The 18,342-nt window shown below is 35.4% G+C and overlaps 1 protein-coding gene across 12 annotated transcripts in view; it reads right to left on the bottom strand.

Annotated features, from left to right (window-relative positions):
- Window positions 1-4,726: 4,726 nt before the first annotated feature.
- The window catches only part of LOC124179413 (bromodomain adjacent to zinc finger domain protein 2B-like), a 117,601-nt gene continuing 103,985 nt past the window's right edge, over window positions 4,727-18,342 (bottom strand). For 10 of the 12 annotated variants that reach the window (XM_046563744.1, XM_046563742.1, XM_046563746.1 and 7 more), the window contains 8 exons: window positions 17,842-18,102; window positions 16,781-17,279; window positions 16,090-16,435; window positions 11,932-12,053; window positions 11,336-11,477; window positions 10,769-10,896; window positions 10,404-10,688; window positions 4,727-8,811 (listed from right to left, as the gene is read on the bottom strand). In XM_046563744.1, coding sequence (XP_046419700.1) covers window positions 8,634-8,811; window positions 10,404-10,688; window positions 10,769-10,896; window positions 11,336-11,477; window positions 11,932-12,053; window positions 16,090-16,435; window positions 16,781-17,279; window positions 17,842-18,102 — 1,961 coding nt within the window. In that variant the 3' untranslated portion in view covers window positions 4,727-8,633. The remainder of the gene's footprint in view (window positions 8,812-10,403; window positions 10,689-10,768; window positions 10,897-11,335; window positions 11,478-11,931; window positions 12,054-16,089; window positions 16,436-16,780; window positions 17,280-17,841; window positions 18,103-18,342) is intronic. The other 2 variants (XM_046563748.1, XM_046563754.1) reach the window with 1 other exon arrangement.

The raw sequence follows: 18,342 nt of genomic DNA, 5'->3' as shown, positions 1-18,342 counted from the left end.
GGAGGGGCAGGGAAGGGGGAGTGGTGGGCGGGGAGGGGTAAGGGAAGGGAAGGGAAGGGAAGGGTGAGGTGGGAGGCGGGGAGGGAGAAGGGGAGAGGGGCGGGGGAGGGAGGGAAGGAGGGAGGGAGGGTGGGAGGGAGGGAGGGCGGGAGGGAGGGAGGGAGGGAGGGAGGGAGGGCGGGCGGGCGGGCGGGCGGGGTGGGGGGAGGGAGAGAGTGGAGGACGGATGTCGATGCAAGCCTGTTAGAGTTAATAGAGCAGTACACCCCCCCCCCCCCCCCTCTCGCGCCCTCCCTCCCGCCCTCCCTCCCTCCCGCCCTCCCTCCCTCCCTCCCTCCCGCCCTCCCTCCCCCTCCTTCCCCTCCCCGTCCCCCTCCCCCTCCCCGCCACCCACCTCTCCCCTTCCCTTACCCCTCCCCGCCCACCACTCCCCCTTCCCTGCCCCTCCCCCTCCCCTCCTCTGAGGAGAGGAGAGGTCCTCTCCCACGACCCACCCCGCCTCCTCCTCGTCCTCCTCGTCCACCTGGTCCTCCTCCTCGTCCAGCTCGTCCTCCTCCTCGTCCACCTCCGACCACCTCGGGTAATACCTGGAATAGTAATGAATATTTTTAGTATAGGAACACATTAAAAATATTGTGTAAGGATTAATGTAATTAATCAATTAATTAATAATATAATAAATTGTATAAGATTATTCATAGCTACTGAATATGTGCTTGCACGAAAAATGAATCGAAATAATTTATTGTAAACGTAACAAGTTTGTAATATTTCAGATGAAATATAATCACAATTGCCATTAAATATTATAAGAATAATAATTAATCAATTAATAATATAACAAATTGTATAAGATTATTCATAGCTACTGAATATGTGCTTGCACGAAAAATGAATTGAAATAATTTATTGTAAACGTGACAAGTTTGTAATATTTCAGATGAAATATAATTACAATTGCCATCAAATATTATAAGAATATTAATTAATTGATTAATAATATAACAAATTGTATAAGATTATTCATAGCTACTGAATATGTGCTTGCACGAAAAATGAATTGGAATAATTTATTGCAAACATGACTAGTTTGAAATATTTCAAATAAAATATAATTACAATTGCCATGAAATATTATAAGAGTGTTTTACTCACCGAGCACAAATCCTCGTCCTCCTTGTCCTCCTCCTCGTCCACCGCCGACCATCTTCAACCACCCCCAACGACCGAGTGACAGCTACCGAATTTGGGGTTGCGCGAAAAACGAATTGAAATAATTTATTGTAAACGTGAACCAGGAACCACGGAGCGCTCATCCTGGAAGTCGAGAAATTTTATTAGCGGACTGACAGCCACCGAATTTGGGGTTGCGCGAAAAACGAATCGAAATAATTTATTGTAAACGTGAACCAGGAACCACGGAGCGCTTATCCTGGAAGTCGAGAAATTTTATTAGCGGACTGACAGCCACCGAATTTGGGGTTGCGCGAAAAACGAATCGAAATAATTTATTGTAAACGTGAACCAGGAACCACGGAGCGCTTATCCTGGAAGTCGAGAAATTTTATTAGCGGACTGACAGCCACCGAATTTGGGGTTGCGCGAAAAACGAATTGAAATAATTTATTGTAAACGTGAACGAGAAACCACGGAGCGCTTATCCTGGAAGTCGAGAAATTTTATTAGCGGACTGACAGCCACCGAATTTGGGGTTGCGCGAAAAACGAATTGAAATAATTTATTGTAAACGTTAACCAGGAACCACGGAGCGCTGATCCTGGAAGTCGAGAAATTTTATTAGCGGACTGACAGCCACCGAATTTGGGGTTGCGCGAAAAACGAATTGAAATAATTTATTGTAAACGTGAACCAGGAACCACGGAGCGCTGATCCTGGAAGTCGAGAAAATTTATTAGCGGACTGACAGCCACCGAATTTGGGGTTGCGCGAAAAACGAATTAAAATAATTTATTGTAAACGTGAACCAGGAACCACGGAGCGCTGATCCTGGAAGTCGAGAAATTTTGTTAGCGGACTGACAGCCACCGAATTTGGGGTTGCGCGAAAAACGAATTGAAATAATTTATTGTAAACGTGAACCAGGAACCACGGAGCGCTGATCCTGGAAGTCGAGAAATTTTGTTAGCGGACTGACAGCCACCGAATTTGGGGTTGCGCGAAAAACGAATTGAAATAATTTATTGTAAACGTGAACCAGGAACCACGGAGCGCTGATCCTGGAAGTCGAGAAAATTTATTAGCGGACTGACAGCCACCGAATTTGGGGTTGCGCGAAAAACGAATTAAAATAATTTATTGTAAACGTGAACCAGGAACCACGGAGCGCTGATCCTGGAAGTCGAGAAATTTTGTTAGCGGACTGACAGCCACCGAATTTGGGGTTGCGCGAAAAACGAATTGAAATAATTTATTGTAAACGTGAACGAGAAACCACGGAGCGCTTATCCTGGAAGTCGAGAAATTTTATTAGCGGACTGACAGCCACCGAATTTGGGGTTGCGCGAAAAACGAATTGAAATAATTTATTGTAAACGTGAACGAGAAACCACGGAGCGCTTATCCTGGAAGTCGAGAAATTTTATTAGCGGACTGACAGCCACCGAATTTGGGGTTGCGCGAAAAACGAATTGAAATATTTTATTGTAAACGTGAACGAGAAACCACGGAGCGCTTATCCTGGAAGTCGAGAAATTTTATTAGCGGACTGACAGCCACCGAATTTGGGGTTGCGCGAAAAACGAATTGAAATAATTTATTGTAAACGTGAACGAGAAACCACGGAGCGCTTATCCTGGAAGTTGAGTTTCACCGCGTAGCGGACCCGAAGCGCGGGATCCGGGAGGTTGAGAACCCGGTACTCGAAATTTGCGGAGCGCGATCCTCCTACGTCCGCTCTACTGCGCGGTTGTTTCCAGACTGAGAAATTCGGCTAGCTGATTTTGAATTGGTGACGTCACTTTCTGAACGTCCGACATCCAAACTATGGTTTCGAACTTTGATACTATGTATGATGATGTATGATGTACGATGTATGATGTACGATGTATGATGTATGATGTATAAGGTATGATGATATGATATGATGTATAATGATTTTAGCTTTCACATTTCATACAAGAAATACGCACTTTATCTCTCCTGCCGATTCCAGACTCAAGCGGCCAGGCCCTTCGATGGTCAGCCGTTGACTCAAGATATATTCTTCAGTGAACGGGTCGGCTAATAACGCTGCCGTTGTGCGACAGTTGGATGATGAAAAATTTCGCTCGTATTTTTCAAATGTGTGTTAAAATACACTCGAAGTGTTAAGAAGCGTCGTTCTTTCTCTCCCTATCACATTTCTAGGTCTTTAAACCACTACGCAGCGTTAAATATCGTCTCATATACGAAGCATCCATTTCATCTCGTTCAAAATTAGCGCATCCGTGATGTATTACAGTTACTCTGAATTTTTTTCCATCCGAATACTTTTCGAAAAACAATTCTGCTCCTCTACCCAACGCAGATACTTCACTTGCGACCAGCTAAAACAACGTTTCGATTCTATGCCTATGAAAATTCAAGATCGAGAGAGCAAATGAAAAGTTGTTGGAATAATTATGAATACTAATGTTATGGAATACATCGAGCGCGCGTCGAATAGAATTCCATTTCGAAATGAATAATTCTTCTCTTTTCATATCATAGCTAATCTGGTAATATAGCTAAATAGGATGGTCGGAGGTGTTCGGAAATGTTAGGAGGTGGTCGGCGCTGGCAGAAGGTGTTAGGGGGTGGTCGAAAGTGGCCATTGATGGTCGGAGGTGGCAGGGGGAAGTAGGAGGTGTTCGAAAATGGTAGGACATTTCAAAAGTTAAAGTCGACGATGATCCGATGCATCAATTTTATCGTATATTTGATAAATTATTCCTAAATACATCGAAACATATGTATTTGTAATGAAATATCATGCAATGGGCTGTGTAAATTATAAACTATAATTTCTGTCGAATAGCTGCTTTTATGTCAACAGGGCTTTGAGACTCAGTTCAGTTCGTCCTCCTCCTCATCCACCTCTGACCACCTCCAACAATCGCTAACCACCTCGAACCAGCGATAACCACCTCGGGTTGTACCTGGAATAGCAATAAATATTTTCAGTATCAGAACATATCAAAAATATTACATGAGGATTAATATTTAAAAAGTGCTGGCATAAATTTTTTCTGGCACTATTCCGACGTAATTTTGCGAGAGAAATCGATTGGGCGCAGTCCCAATGCGCTGCGAGCAACATATCAGAAGTTAGAGCTAAAAAACCAGAACCTGTGATTTCGACATTTTTCAGCAGATGCTTTTTCCTTCGTAGTTTCTCTCCTGTTCATCCCACGCTGTTTTTGCTGCGTCATCTGAATTCCTGGGGGTCCAATTCGTTAGAAAAGCGTCACACAAATCGAATCGGAGACCAAAAATTTTTCGCCCAAAAAACCAGCAAGGCTTACCCCTTTGCATTTTTGGCGAAAATTGTCGCGATTTGAAAAGTGCTGGAACAAATTCTGTCATGCACTATTCTGAAGTAATTTTGCATTAGTCCGGATGCGCTACGAGCAACGGATCTGAATTTCTCCGAGTCCACAACACGGTTAAATAAACACACGGCACGCGAATCTCGTAAAAAGATTTTCGCACAGCCCTAAATCATCGATATCACCGTAATAACCATTCGTTTGTTTATTACTGATTATTTATTATTTCTCAATACAATAATTAAGTCTGTTTATTCGTTTACATAGCATTGTGAGCCTAAGTCTAGGCACGCACGTATTAGCTACTTAATATTACTTCTGTTTATGCTATAGACAATCATTATTTATTATTAACTTACATTTTTTCGACTGCATTTCGTTTCATCGTAACGGATAATTTGACATTTATAACTAAAGTTCGTATAAAAAGCGTTGTTATCGTACTAATAACTGTACTATATAATTTAAATAATTAATATACCTTAAAAAATTACTTTTTTGTGATATCTATCGCGTCAACTATAATCTAATATATGTCGCTTATTGTAGGCATATTTAATATTAGATTTTTGTGCAAATACTGTACTTTTTTCCTTAACTAATGTACTGACAATAATTTACATCAATTTCTTACAAAATAAGATATTACATTTCAATTAATCATTTTCGCAATGGTCATTCTTGTGGTTATAAAAGACTATAACTTGTTCGATACATTACAACACTCATTCACACGTTACATTACAAGTATCTCAAAATCAACATCTCACACACTGCGAAGTAGCTTTTCATACTAGTTGTACGTTTAGAGAACAAAATTATGCCTGGAACATGGAACATGAACTTAAGTTTTTTTTGTCAAATGATTGAGAGCAAGGAGTAGGCACTTGTTACATCTTGATATAGATTAACAAACGTGGAAAATGCATTGCAAGATGAACCTGGAATAGAATCAGAGACATCGAATATCACAAGCACAACCATGTTCCACTTTCCACATTTGAGGGTAGACACAGAGTGTATCATATCGGAATATAGCGTGATGGAAGAGTTCTGGTTACCTTCAATGTCACACAATATTTTTCCCACTTCCTGCATAACTAAAGCTTTTACTTTAGCGTTTGTTTTTATATTAGAATATCTATCATACGACGAATGGAAAGTTCAATAATTTTTCATGAGCGTTTGGTAGAATTACCAAAATATGTGACGTAAATCATGTCGGTACAATTAGATTATCGTACCAGAGTCTAACCAAACATGCAGAAAATCGTCATAGTTTGAACATGTACGTGTAATGTAAAGCAGATTCGTCACACAAGACTGCAATCAATTAAGTTTCTAAAATTCATTTTCAGTGGTAACCAGAGCACTTTTTTCGAAATACTTCGAGTAGAATACGATTTGATACGGGATCAAATCACCGTTGTTAAGGTATGCACATTCCAAAACATTGTTCGTATCATACAAACATATTTTATTCTATATACACATATATTTTATATATATATATATATATCGTCGAAAAAAAAAAATGACGCACACATATCCTAGATGCTTATTCTATAATCTTGAATGATGTTTTACATACTGATTTTCTATACACTTACATGAAACGCTTTGTTCAAGAACACGTGAATTCATGGACTTGTTCTCAGTCGTTATGTAAATTATATTTTTTCGTACGCTAGACCGTAATGCCATTTTAAGTTTCGATAGCTTGTGATATACAGTTCGGATGTATAATCAAATCTTAACTAATTACTATGCTCGTTCAGCAATTTTAGAACTCCGCAAGATACCAAATTCGAAATATTTCTCTTTAAACGCATAGTGTGTTTTAAAATTAAGAATTACTTTATTAAGTCTCATAATGAATGCATCGTACAAATAATTTCACTTTACAACTTTAAAATACTGACAAGCAAATACGATTTAGAGGATTCTCTATGCAATAAAAAAAAAAAAAAAATTGTGAAAACAATAGTCAACAGTGGAATGGCATTTCATTCTATACCAATGTATTTGGATTATGCTACACAATTTTATAATTCTATAGTAACCTTACAATTTTATTCGCCTCCGTATTCATTACTGTGCAAAATATTTTTCTCTGTCTATAGTATTATTACGTTCATGATATTATTGGAAATTTGTTTAGGCAAGAAATTATTGCAATATAAGTACGTGAATTATTATCATTCCTTTGAAATACTTAGCCATATATTAAGTATGTTATCCAGACAAATTTAAGAAAGATGATCTGTTACCCATATTGACTGTAGCCACAAATTATTCTTATGAAACATCAGTAAGTTTGATTCCGATGAGAATACTCGACTAAATATTTTGACCTATACTGTAAGTTTACTCCACTAAGTGCAGGCCATGGATAAAAATTCGATGATGCACGGTCTCTACTTATAATTTCGAGAATTTCCCACTTGAATAAGTCCCGTTTGTTCAATATCAGTAGAACATTTAAATAAGGTTTTTTCGTGTGAGCTCTGAAAATTGGGTGAATGATTCTAAAATAAAATAGAGCGATCACACGAAAAATTTATAGATATGTGGATAAATAATTCAGATTATTATCTATAGGGAAAAAATGATTCATCAACGTTTTCGTTCAAACATGCAGAGAAATACTTAATGGTATTGACAAGGTTCGAACTTTAACGAAATAACACGAACTGCTGGAAGTGTATCCAAGTATTTTACATAATTGAAAAAATGTAGGAGACTAAATTTTTTTTCCGATCTATTTCATTTCAATTGGCACATAAGCTTTGTTGTTCCTAGTTCACAGCAACGAAAAATATACCCTTACTGAGATTGAAATATTGAATATCCTACCAGTCGATTGATCAATTTTGTAGAAAAGATATCTTGCCAAGATTTAAAAAGTGCTTTTGCGAGTAGTCACAATACTTCACTACGTTTCAAATTTTCATTCATAAATACGAGATGTGATGTTAATTTTTCATTACCAAATAAACAAAAGTGATTTATTTGTCACTACGCATAACAAGCTCTCAGCTTTCCAAAATACCTGTCGTTAATGGAGCGTTGCATTTATGACAGAATAAATGAGTGATAAAGGAAATATACTAAAATATATTCCAAACTTCTTTTGTCAAGAGAGATTCGTGGAGTTCTAATTATTACTGAAATTCTAGTATTAAAAGAATGAATGACAAGCAGGATGTGAGAGTATGAACGTAGTCTATTACAGCATCAACAAATAATGAATTTCATCTACATTACAATAAATGTTATCATTTTTTATTTATCACAGATGCAACAGAATGCTCAAGATTTTAGCTGACATTTTGTGTGTGTCGGTAATAACATTACTCACTGATAAAATTATTCAAAGCAAACAAAAATAAACGTCCACGATGTGGGGACATAAATTTCATGATTTACGAGAGTAAATACTCAAATTTAATTACTTCCATAACATCATGCAATGTTGTAGAAATATTTTGACAACTTAATCGATACTACGAATGATTTCAGACACATTCCTAAAATATAAATGCAAATTTTGTGCTATCAAGGTTAACTGATCATAAATGTCAAAATCTAAATACCCAACAGTAATAAATTACGAGAAAATAAGGTCAGAATTAGCTCGAAATAAATTTGAGTCGACAATAATGGACCACTAATTGATTTAGGATATGTTACTAAAACGCAGAGACCACACTTTACTTTTACACTGAGCCAATGGAAGCAAGTCGCAAGGACATTTGATGATTGTGTTAGATAAAAATTAAAGCTTTTCATTGGTGTGATTACAGAATCTCTTGACAATATCAAAACTTTTGTTGATGTAAATTTATCGTATTATATACCTAATACGATAGTAAGTACAATAATAAATACGGTATTTCAATATTTGCAAAACTGTCTGGTAATCGTATTTTTCGTTAACATTACAAGAATTCAACACGAGCGCACAATTTTTAACAATAACAGTACTAAACAATCATAGATATCTGGACGACAGATCTTGTAATTATACATTTGGTGAAACCTTACATTGGACTAGTAATAGAAGTGCGCAAAACTGTGACAGCTGTTGCGTGAGCGTGCTGAGCCTCAGCTATGCGTCGGCGGAGGAGGTGGTGGCACTCCTGTAATCTCTGTCCAACGCATTTCAAAAAAGCTACGCATTCCGTGACCAGCTTTGCCGACAGGACTGTCATCTTCATTGAACACCTCGCAGTTTATGAACATTTGTCGGACATCAATGCAAAATTCATCTCTTGATTTGTACCTGAAATAAATGTAAACAATCTCACTGTTATTTCTTTGCAAACTAAAGATGATGTCGTTTTTTGTTCATGTTATGTACTGATCGCTATTCAACTTCAGTTTGTATATTAATTTTACCACATACAAAGAATTTTTTCTTCAAAGAAAATTGTGGAATTGCTTATCAGAAATGCGGAAGCGTTCATGTGCCATATGCATCTTACATTTAATTTTAAATCCAATTCTTCAGTAAATAAACCGAGAATATTATTCAACAGGCAAATGCACGTTATTTAATGCTGTGTAAAATATAAAATCAACCTTCTATTTGAAATAAAATTCCTTGAATTTGCGTGGCGAAAAATGTAATTTTTTTTAGTCACTTTGTACGGAGTAAAAAAAATTTGAGTTACGTTGAGTAAACAAATTCAAGGGATGGATCCCATTGATTCCCATTCTCAATGGAATTACATCATACGATGTTTTTTGATACTATATATATCGTTATTATATTTTCCTGAAAAGATATTGAATATGAAGCTTAATAATGTCTGGTTGTAAAAAATGTATTTTCTTTATGGACGAGCATAGTTCCTTATTTTTTTCAGACCAATGAAAGTCCCTGACTATTCGCCAATTTTCCGATATCAGAAATGTTGTTCAACTACTTCTGGACCTTTTTTTTTCAGATCTAGTTGAAAACGGTCAATTAATTGGTACACAAATAGTCAAATTAATTGATCTTAAGCGATTTAAAATTCATCTGAATAGGCGAATTTTAATGCTGTGTAAGAATTGTATAAATCCACTTAAACGTTTCATTGAAATACACCTGTCAACGGGTTAAACAAAAATCTGTGTCTGGATTACGAATGGTATTTACTTGATGTTCAGATTAAGGTATAAACGGAACGAGATACCTATAAGAGAACTCTATAGGTACACTGTTTAAGATATATTATTTTGTTTAAAACGTAGATATTTTACTATCCCGTGAAAGTAATTTAGTCTATAATCGTTACCCCAACAGACAAAAAAAAAAAAGAAATTAAACAGTACATCTTCAAATTTCCATTCGAAGTGGCTGATTTTGTGTAAATTTTGTCAAAAATTAACCTGTCTGATAGTTAATAAGTTTTGTCTCATTTTATTCAAACAATCAATTCAATTTAATTCAATAAACTTCAAAATATTGCTTTTTTGATCACAGAAACAAAATTTGAAAAGAACAATAACGATTTTATTCATTTTTACGATGAAAGGAAGGAAATCAAACTATGCATTATTCAGGCACAAGAACCATGTTGACTGATGTTATTCTCGGCATTATGTTACAATTATCTGACTTCAGATCTGTACAAACGGCTATGGTATACATGCAGCAAATTGAAGCTTCAATGAGTCACTGAAATCAATTCTACTGGTTCACTAATGAGTGGAAATTAAAGAGTTTTACATGGAGCCTAAAATGCGGTATGCAATTGACTGTACAAATTGCTTTTTTTTTTTTCTTTCTTCCGAATGAAGAAAGCCGATGTCAGCCTCATTTTGAAAGCACGAATGTTGGTATCGAAGTCCTTTATTTATGGTGTTAATGAAAAACATCTAACTTACGCACAGTCCTGTAACTTTTTCTTAATGGTACTGAGATCCATTGGAGTTTTTATAATTTTCTTATACGTTGGAAACTGTTTTGTATTAACTGGCAATAAAAAAGGCCACGCTTCATCTTGTTGCTCTAATTGTTCTAGTAAAATTTTACATGGTGCCAATTCTCGTTGTTGCTTTTTCGTCAGTGCTCTGCTATTGCCTTCTTTGCGAGGTGATGCAGTAGGGGTAGGTGGCTCTGAGGAACTAACATCTTCGACATGGGTGTTTGACGCTGTTGATGGAGTTGGACTGTAAATGGAATAAAATAGTTTTTTTTACCTATTATTCAAGTGATGTGTATACCTTAGATTTTTAATCAAATTTTATACCTAGTTGGTGGGTGGTCAGAACTTTCACTATCCCTTGTTGCTCCTTTGGTATGACTCCTTCGACTACTGTTCCGTTTCTTTGGTTGTTTGCTGTGACAATTGGAACAATACCACTTTCCACGAGGCATCTGTTTGGAGTGACATTCACTTAGAAAAATTCGGTGAAGCATTTTCAACTACCTGATCTATTCGTATATTAGTTAGCCATCAACGAATGGGGATCCTCATGCCAAACTTGGCTATTAGAGATACTATTGAAAAATATGGTTCAAACGTTGGGTTCGATTTTTATATTGATAATGAAATCCTATAACAAAGAAATTCAGAGCTATTTTTGATTCTCTCGAGTAATAAGATTTGCATAGAAGTTATAAAAGACATAAATATCAAGCACGAAGAATTTGATTGAATGAAAGCATCCATGTCGCTTTGAAACAACTTAAATTATCAAGCAAACACCAGTTTCATGACTGCTATCTCTGGCTCTTCACTACGCTCAGTTTGTCATGTCCGGATTCCCATTGGAAAAATAAAAAGTAAAACATAATATTGGTTCAAACACCTTACCTTAGGCATTACAGGATTGTGGCAGTCGGTATGATAAGCCCTTGGGCATAATTCGCATAGAACTAAATTTTTTCCCATTCGTTTACCGCATACCAAGCAATTTCTTTCACCTGTTGCTTTATTCATACACTCGTGGCAGTACCTGAAATAAAAAATTAATTTATAATATACGCTACGTTAGCCTTTTAAAAACGAGATTTAAATTTCTGTTTAAGCATTGTAAGTATAAAATCTTTGAAAATGTCTTTACGCTATGTGACAAACTCTCGTCTCTCAAAGAAATATATTCACCATTCATTCAAAAAATCAGTAATGTACTAAAAAATGTGAATGATTCCAAAAAAATGCTTTTCGCTTTATTACTCTATACTTCGATATTGAAGTAAATATTTGAATTACATTTTAAGGCATTTTTTACGTAATCTTTATTTTACAGTAGTGATTTTAGTGGAGAGATGGGCATTATATCAGTAAAAGCAAATTAGATTTTGTCAGTATTCTGATTTGTGAGAAATAATCCAGATTAAAATTCTGTATCATAGTTGAAATGCGACATTAGAGTTAGATTTTAGCTGTTCTTAAAAAGCAGCACTTACCAGTCACCATCGGGAATGTTTTCCATTTTTGGACGGAAGCAATAAGTATGATATCCACGGTCACAACCATCACACAACAGTAGTTTGTCTTCGTTGTCGCCGCTATGACAGAACTGGCAATTCTGGAAACAGAAAAAAAAAGAGACTCGTTGATTAGCAAAGTGATGAGCAACAGTTTTTGTCCTATTCAAGATTGTGCTGTTTAATTGCATTGTAAGGATTACAAATTTTGTGGCTATTTTGACAGGTTTGATTTTGTATAAGAATAGTAAACAGCTTTGAAAATATAGTTCGGGAATTGAATTATTATACATTCAATAAATCATTCGTGTACAGTGTCATTTTCTTGAAACTACATACAGGGAGTACATGCTTGATGTTCCGTTTCCCTTATGCTATTTATGTATAAAGGTAGGTATCTTGAGTCTCACTCGCAAACTCCTCGCATGTAGATCCAGGTAAACAACCTTGTATAAATAAATCTCGGGACCTATCGGCTCCCAAGGCTGAATTTTTGGAAATAATGATGAAATAAAATCATGATAATTGAATGTAGATTAGGTATTCAATTAGTCGTACACAAAGAATATTTTTAATTGTATTAGTTCAAAAGATGATCACATGAACTTTAAATCAAATAAATAATAAAAAAAAGAACAAAAGATCCCAAATAAGAGTAAGTCTAGATGTTCCATATGTATCAAAAAAATTAAAGAATAATCAGCACAATCTGAAACGATTTAAACGCTCCTCAATACTGTACATGTATTTTAATAGCAAGCAAACATGCTAGATATTAATAAAACAATCGTTAAAAACTAGTTTGAATGAAACAATATAATATCCAAGTAGCTTTAAATCAGCACTGGCAATAAATTATATCTGTTGGTATGTATTGAAAAATCATGACTGCACTACACAAAAAATTTCAATCATAAAAAAACGAATACGTGCCTACGTAATGCAACACCAAAAGTGATACCTCTTTTGCAAAGAGAGTAATGTATTATTTGTACAAAGTTTGGACCAATTTTTTTAGAAGTTAAGATTCGAGCACACATGATAGCTATAATTCCAGGCAGACACAGTTTGAAAATTAATACACTGCGAGTGAATATTTAATGCAGCTGAATTGAGTTAGTCAAAGTATTCAAGTCAGTCAAGTGCAGACAACAAAAAAATTATGTGAATATCAATTTCGCCAAATTTTAATTGATGTTCACCTTAGAATTCTTATACAAATTTGACTCAACTTGATTGAAGTAAATCAATATTTAAACCAATCATGGCGGCAGAAGTGTTGTGTTGACTTGATACAAAATTAAATATTACGTAAAATTATGCACACAATGTTATTGCTAGTTACACTGCAAGCATTAGTTTAGTATAAGAAAGCAAATTTGATAACACCATAAAATAGATGATTGTAAAAGCGCGTTGAATGTGTGTTTACTTAATACAGCGGATAGTGTACTTTATAGTTTACAATATGGTTCCTGAAATATCTGACAAGCACAATTTAATCAATGGAAATTATATGCGGCACATTTTTCAACTATCTACCGGCAAATTTAGCTTTGACAAAAAATAGAACTGAAACTACTTCTTCCACTTTCCGCCACACTGTGCATCTCGCACAACTACTCACTATCGACAACGTTCGTGTTAATGCTCGGAGAGCGACTTGCTGCATATATATAATGAGTTTTGTGACGTAGGGTTAGTTGTAAATTTTTTTCTTGAATATTGCAAAACTTGAAATTTACGGGAGTTACGATTAGTTTTAGAAACATCTCTTTTGTTACTATAAAATGAAAATCTGTACTATATTCTTTTTGTAACTATGGCGATGATCTGGTCTTAGGACAACAATAAATTTTTGTTACAGACTTATATAACTGAAAAAATATAGTAAACCCAACGAACAGATTCAATGTTGCAATAACCAAAAAATATAGTATTATATATATATATAATAAGTCGTAAACAAAGAATTCGAGATGACACGTAATTGTTGCATAGAAACATTGACCATTCCTTTTTTTTCTCGCTAAGCAGAAAAGTAATGTGACTAAAGTCGAAGCCGTAAGCAAATTTATCAATTGTGACAAACATAGTATCAACTACTCCTGCATAGATTTGTGTATGAAGATCCTTAAGCATATAATGCGCTAATTTTTCATCAAATATTTCATACATACAACAGCAAAAAAATATGTAAATTAATCAACATCGAATGCAAAAATATAGCAACCAAATTACATGTTTATGCCAAAGTAACGCGAAAAGTGAAAAAAAAAAAACAGAAAAACGCTAAACACCATCGGTATATTACTATATGAAAATTCATGCTGATGTAATTCAAGATTCCTGTGCATCTGTAGTTTGACCAGAAACTCTAAGCCTCCATCTATCATTTTCTTCGTAGGTTTCAAAAGAGAATGTTGTGATAATTTAAAGAACAAATTCAATTTCTGTACTATACAGTATACACATTCGAATAGATCAAATAAAAAAATTATTATTGACAATTGTAATGTATTTCATACAAGTTTGGAACGTGAATTGGAACGTTTCTAGCTGTTTCAATATATCATATTTCATATGAAAGAATGAATTTGTAGATGCAAAAACGAATTACAATGCGATTTTTGCAGTAAACATGCTTCTCATATCCATTTGTAAAACTGGTTGTGCAATAACATGAATGCTGAAACAACGTTTTTAAATATGAAAATATAATATTGATTTTTAGTTTTTGAATACTGTGAAAAATGCTTTATCTTCATTCTATCAAATGTTTGCTGTAATTTGCTTACCACTTGCTTCAACTTCATAAATCAGAAGAAAAGAATACAAGATTTTACCGTTTTTAAACAGAAAAATTGATTAAGAATAAAAACAGATAATAAAAAAATAAAAAAAAAAAAAGGAACTTTTAGATCAAACGAGAAAATTGGAAATGCATAGTGGAAAGTTGTAAAAAAAATCTGAAATTTTATTAGAAAATAATATAACACATGATTTGGAATAAAATGCTCATATTCTTTTTCAATATAAAATTCAAGCCTTTGCATGGAAAAAAAAGATAGCTCAACGTCTATACTATTGTAATCTATTGTTTCATAAACAACATTTTAGGAACCTTACAATTTGTCACGAGAAATTTCTATTACGTGAAAACTGCAATACAACCATTTATTGCATCTGTAGGTTGAATATTGTTATCTGGATCGTGTTTGTCCGTTTATTTATGGTGTGCGCACAAATACTGTAGTGTAGTAGCAAAAATAATTTATAAAAACGTGTCAAGTCTACAGGCCAATTTGTTAATGATATTTGATGAAAAGCTTTACTCATCATTTGAAAATATTTGAAAATGTTTGAAGACGTTTGCAATATTGAATACAAGCATAGAAATATTGCCAGTTTAGCCTGGTATCAAAAAGTAAAAGTGTTGATGATGGTAGATGAAGAAATTTTGATGTTTACTATAAATATTGAAATTCCTATGAGTAAAACCTTGGATGAGCATTTTTTAGGGTTTCATGTAATTACAGATTAAAGAGAAATTTATTAGACAATATAATAAGGTAATGTGATACCATTGCTTTGAACTCACTGTGTGAATGTTGATGTTCTTATAATTAAATGATTGAATTTCAAATATTCCTAACATGTATACTGTAATTTCAACATTTCTTTCCCAGAGAATGTCTACGTTAAAATATTTCAGGTATCCGAATAACTCTTGAATACATGAAGACTTTTAGGAATTAGAATATTTCGGATACCCAATACAACGTGGAAAATATTGGCAAAAACCAGACGAAGCAAAATAAAAATTCTATTACCTCGGTGTTCCTGAGGTAAAAAACATGAATATATCATGCCAAAGAACCGCTTGTGTAAAGGTTATTTTTTCATAGCACACCGGATGTGCCGAAAGGAACATTAAGCCTTAGTGGGTATGCGAATACTCTTCCTACTCAAAGTCTCCATATTTAATGAGGTTTAGCATTTAAATGTTCCATAGTCAATGCGCAACAATGTATTGCAAGTTAAACTTTGATAACATTCTCTTCGGATGCCCTTCAAGGTAGGAAGAAAGAAAGAATGAAAAGAGAATTCGGTTAGTAAGTTAGTGCGAATACCCACAGAGGCCTGAGTAGTAGTCAATAGCTGATTGTATTGAGTGGTAGCTTTGAGTGAGACGCAGCGGTTTCGCAGCATGATGCAGACCGAGTTTCTAGCTGGTGTTAGACTCACTGCCTTCATGATGCTCTTGTCCCAGGCGATGCTGGCCTCCAGCATGTAAAGCGCCATTGCCAGCTGTGCTGATGTATGCGCCCTAGCAGTTGCCTCTCGCCAGTTATTGAGGCCCCGTGGCGTTGTTTCCTCAATAGGTGGTGGCCCAAGAGTATTCGAATCTGAGTTGTTCACAATGGAATTTGTTGCAGCTGCTTGCTCTGCCTTAAGAGCCGTAAGATTTGGATCTCCGGTACTGTAATGTAAAACATATTGTCACATGAAAAACTATTTTCGTGTAACAATCCTTAACCTAGTTCACTAATAAACTGACTTTCACAAGTCCTCTCTTAGCCACTAAAGGGGAAGATATTGGAAAAGAATTTCATCTGTGATATACAATTTCGATTTTAACCATTTCTATTCGATTCTTTTGTATAAATTTTAATACGCCTCAAACAATTCAATTTCTATCCAATCGTTTCCGTTTGAATACTGCAACGATTCGAATTCATATGAATACGTGAATGATTTAACCGCAGCTCTACTCAGTACTGTTTTTGGATGAACCAACTTAAGTTGCTTGTGTTATATAACTTACCAGATACCGAGAGGTGGTTTAAGATACCTTCTCTCGATTGCTGCCTCTAATGATAATAGCCTTTGTCTTGCTTGTTCAACAGCACTAACTTGTTCAACTTCATTAATTTTTTCTAATTCCTCGGCTTCGTCTGTACCAGATCTGGGTGGTAACTTCCAGCCTTTAACTTGCATACTGGCATTGGCAACCTTGTCTTCGAGTGCTTCAACCTGCTCCAGTAGCTGAGCATCGACTCGCAAAGCTACTTGTTCACTCCAGTCATCAGGCTTATCAGGTCTTGGCGTAGGAATGTCTTTCTCATCATCATCCCCTTGTAAATCTGTAGCTGCAGTATTACCAGGGTCAACGTGAATTTTCCCTGTTATAGCTAAGAAAGATTCCATCGTTGCCCAAGTCGTCCGTTTCAGTTCTTTTTCTCGCACACCACGGGAGTGAAGTTTCTCCAACAACGCTTGAAAAGTATCAATGTCTGATACTCTCCACCAACCATACCGGAGTTCTGCATTATACAAAATTCATATGATCACTTTGCTATGCTTTCAAATATTCATTGACGTGACATGTGAGACAAATAAGTAGGTTTTCCCATTGAAACAACAGTCACAATTTCCAAAATGACAGTATAACTAGTCGTTATACTATACAATAAATATTGAACCCTAAAAGTGCACAATATGTTTTTCACGACATAAACTGTACACTAGATCAATTGAAACCTGAGTGTATTTTTTTAATTTCTCTAATTTCTAATAACGATGCGAATCGAAGTTGTTGAGGTAAAAAAAAAAAAAAAAAAAAAAAAAACATGTATCCAAATACTTTGTTTTCCGCCATTTTTAGAGAAAAATGCGAAAAATATGTTGCACCACTTATACAAAAATGACCCACAAGAAACTCCAGTTTGGTGTTCCACTCAGATTTCGTTACAACTCATGTATGTATGTACAAGTAACGAACCAAATTGTTGTTCTTCATCGGTGATTTTGGTGAGACTTTTCTCAGAAAGAAAGATCACTGGGTGGCCTACATATGTATAGTTATCAATATATGAAATAGCTCACCTTCTGGTACTGGTTTCGGATCGCCAGCTGGAGGCAAACCATGGACTTTCAAGTGTTCTAACTGAGTAGCTTCATCCTGAGTTAAAACCAAGGGTGCTGGACTATCACACCTGTCATAGGATGGACTAGAAGGCGGAGGAAATACAGGTATCCTGAGTTCTGTTGTCTCTGCTATTCCAAAAATAGCCTTGGTACACGAGCCTGGTGTATCACAGGTTTCCCGAGGGAAAATAGAAAACCAAACAGGCTCAGTATTTCCACCTGCATAAGAAAAATATCACGAGATTTGAGATTTAGTCTTGAAGCATGTAGTAACGATTTATAGGGCAATAGCGTGTTAGATAATAAGAAACGATAAAGTTCAACATCCAAGATTTGAGAGTATGTTCTCATAATCAGCTACCTAAGGTGTCAAGGATATTTCCTGTGTTTTTTACATTCATGTATTTCCTTAACTTTAGAAAAAAAGAAAGAAAAAAAAACTGGAAATATTGAATAAAG

The sequence above is a fragment of the Neodiprion fabricii genome, chromosome 4 (genome assembly GCF_021155785.1).
Source record: "Neodiprion fabricii isolate iyNeoFabr1 chromosome 4, iyNeoFabr1.1, whole genome shotgun sequence".
NCBI classification, from domain to species: domain Eukaryota; kingdom Metazoa; phylum Arthropoda; class Insecta; order Hymenoptera; family Diprionidae; genus Neodiprion; species Neodiprion fabricii.
Note: the sequence above shows the minus strand (reverse complement) of the source record. Positions and strands in the feature narration are given on the sequence as shown.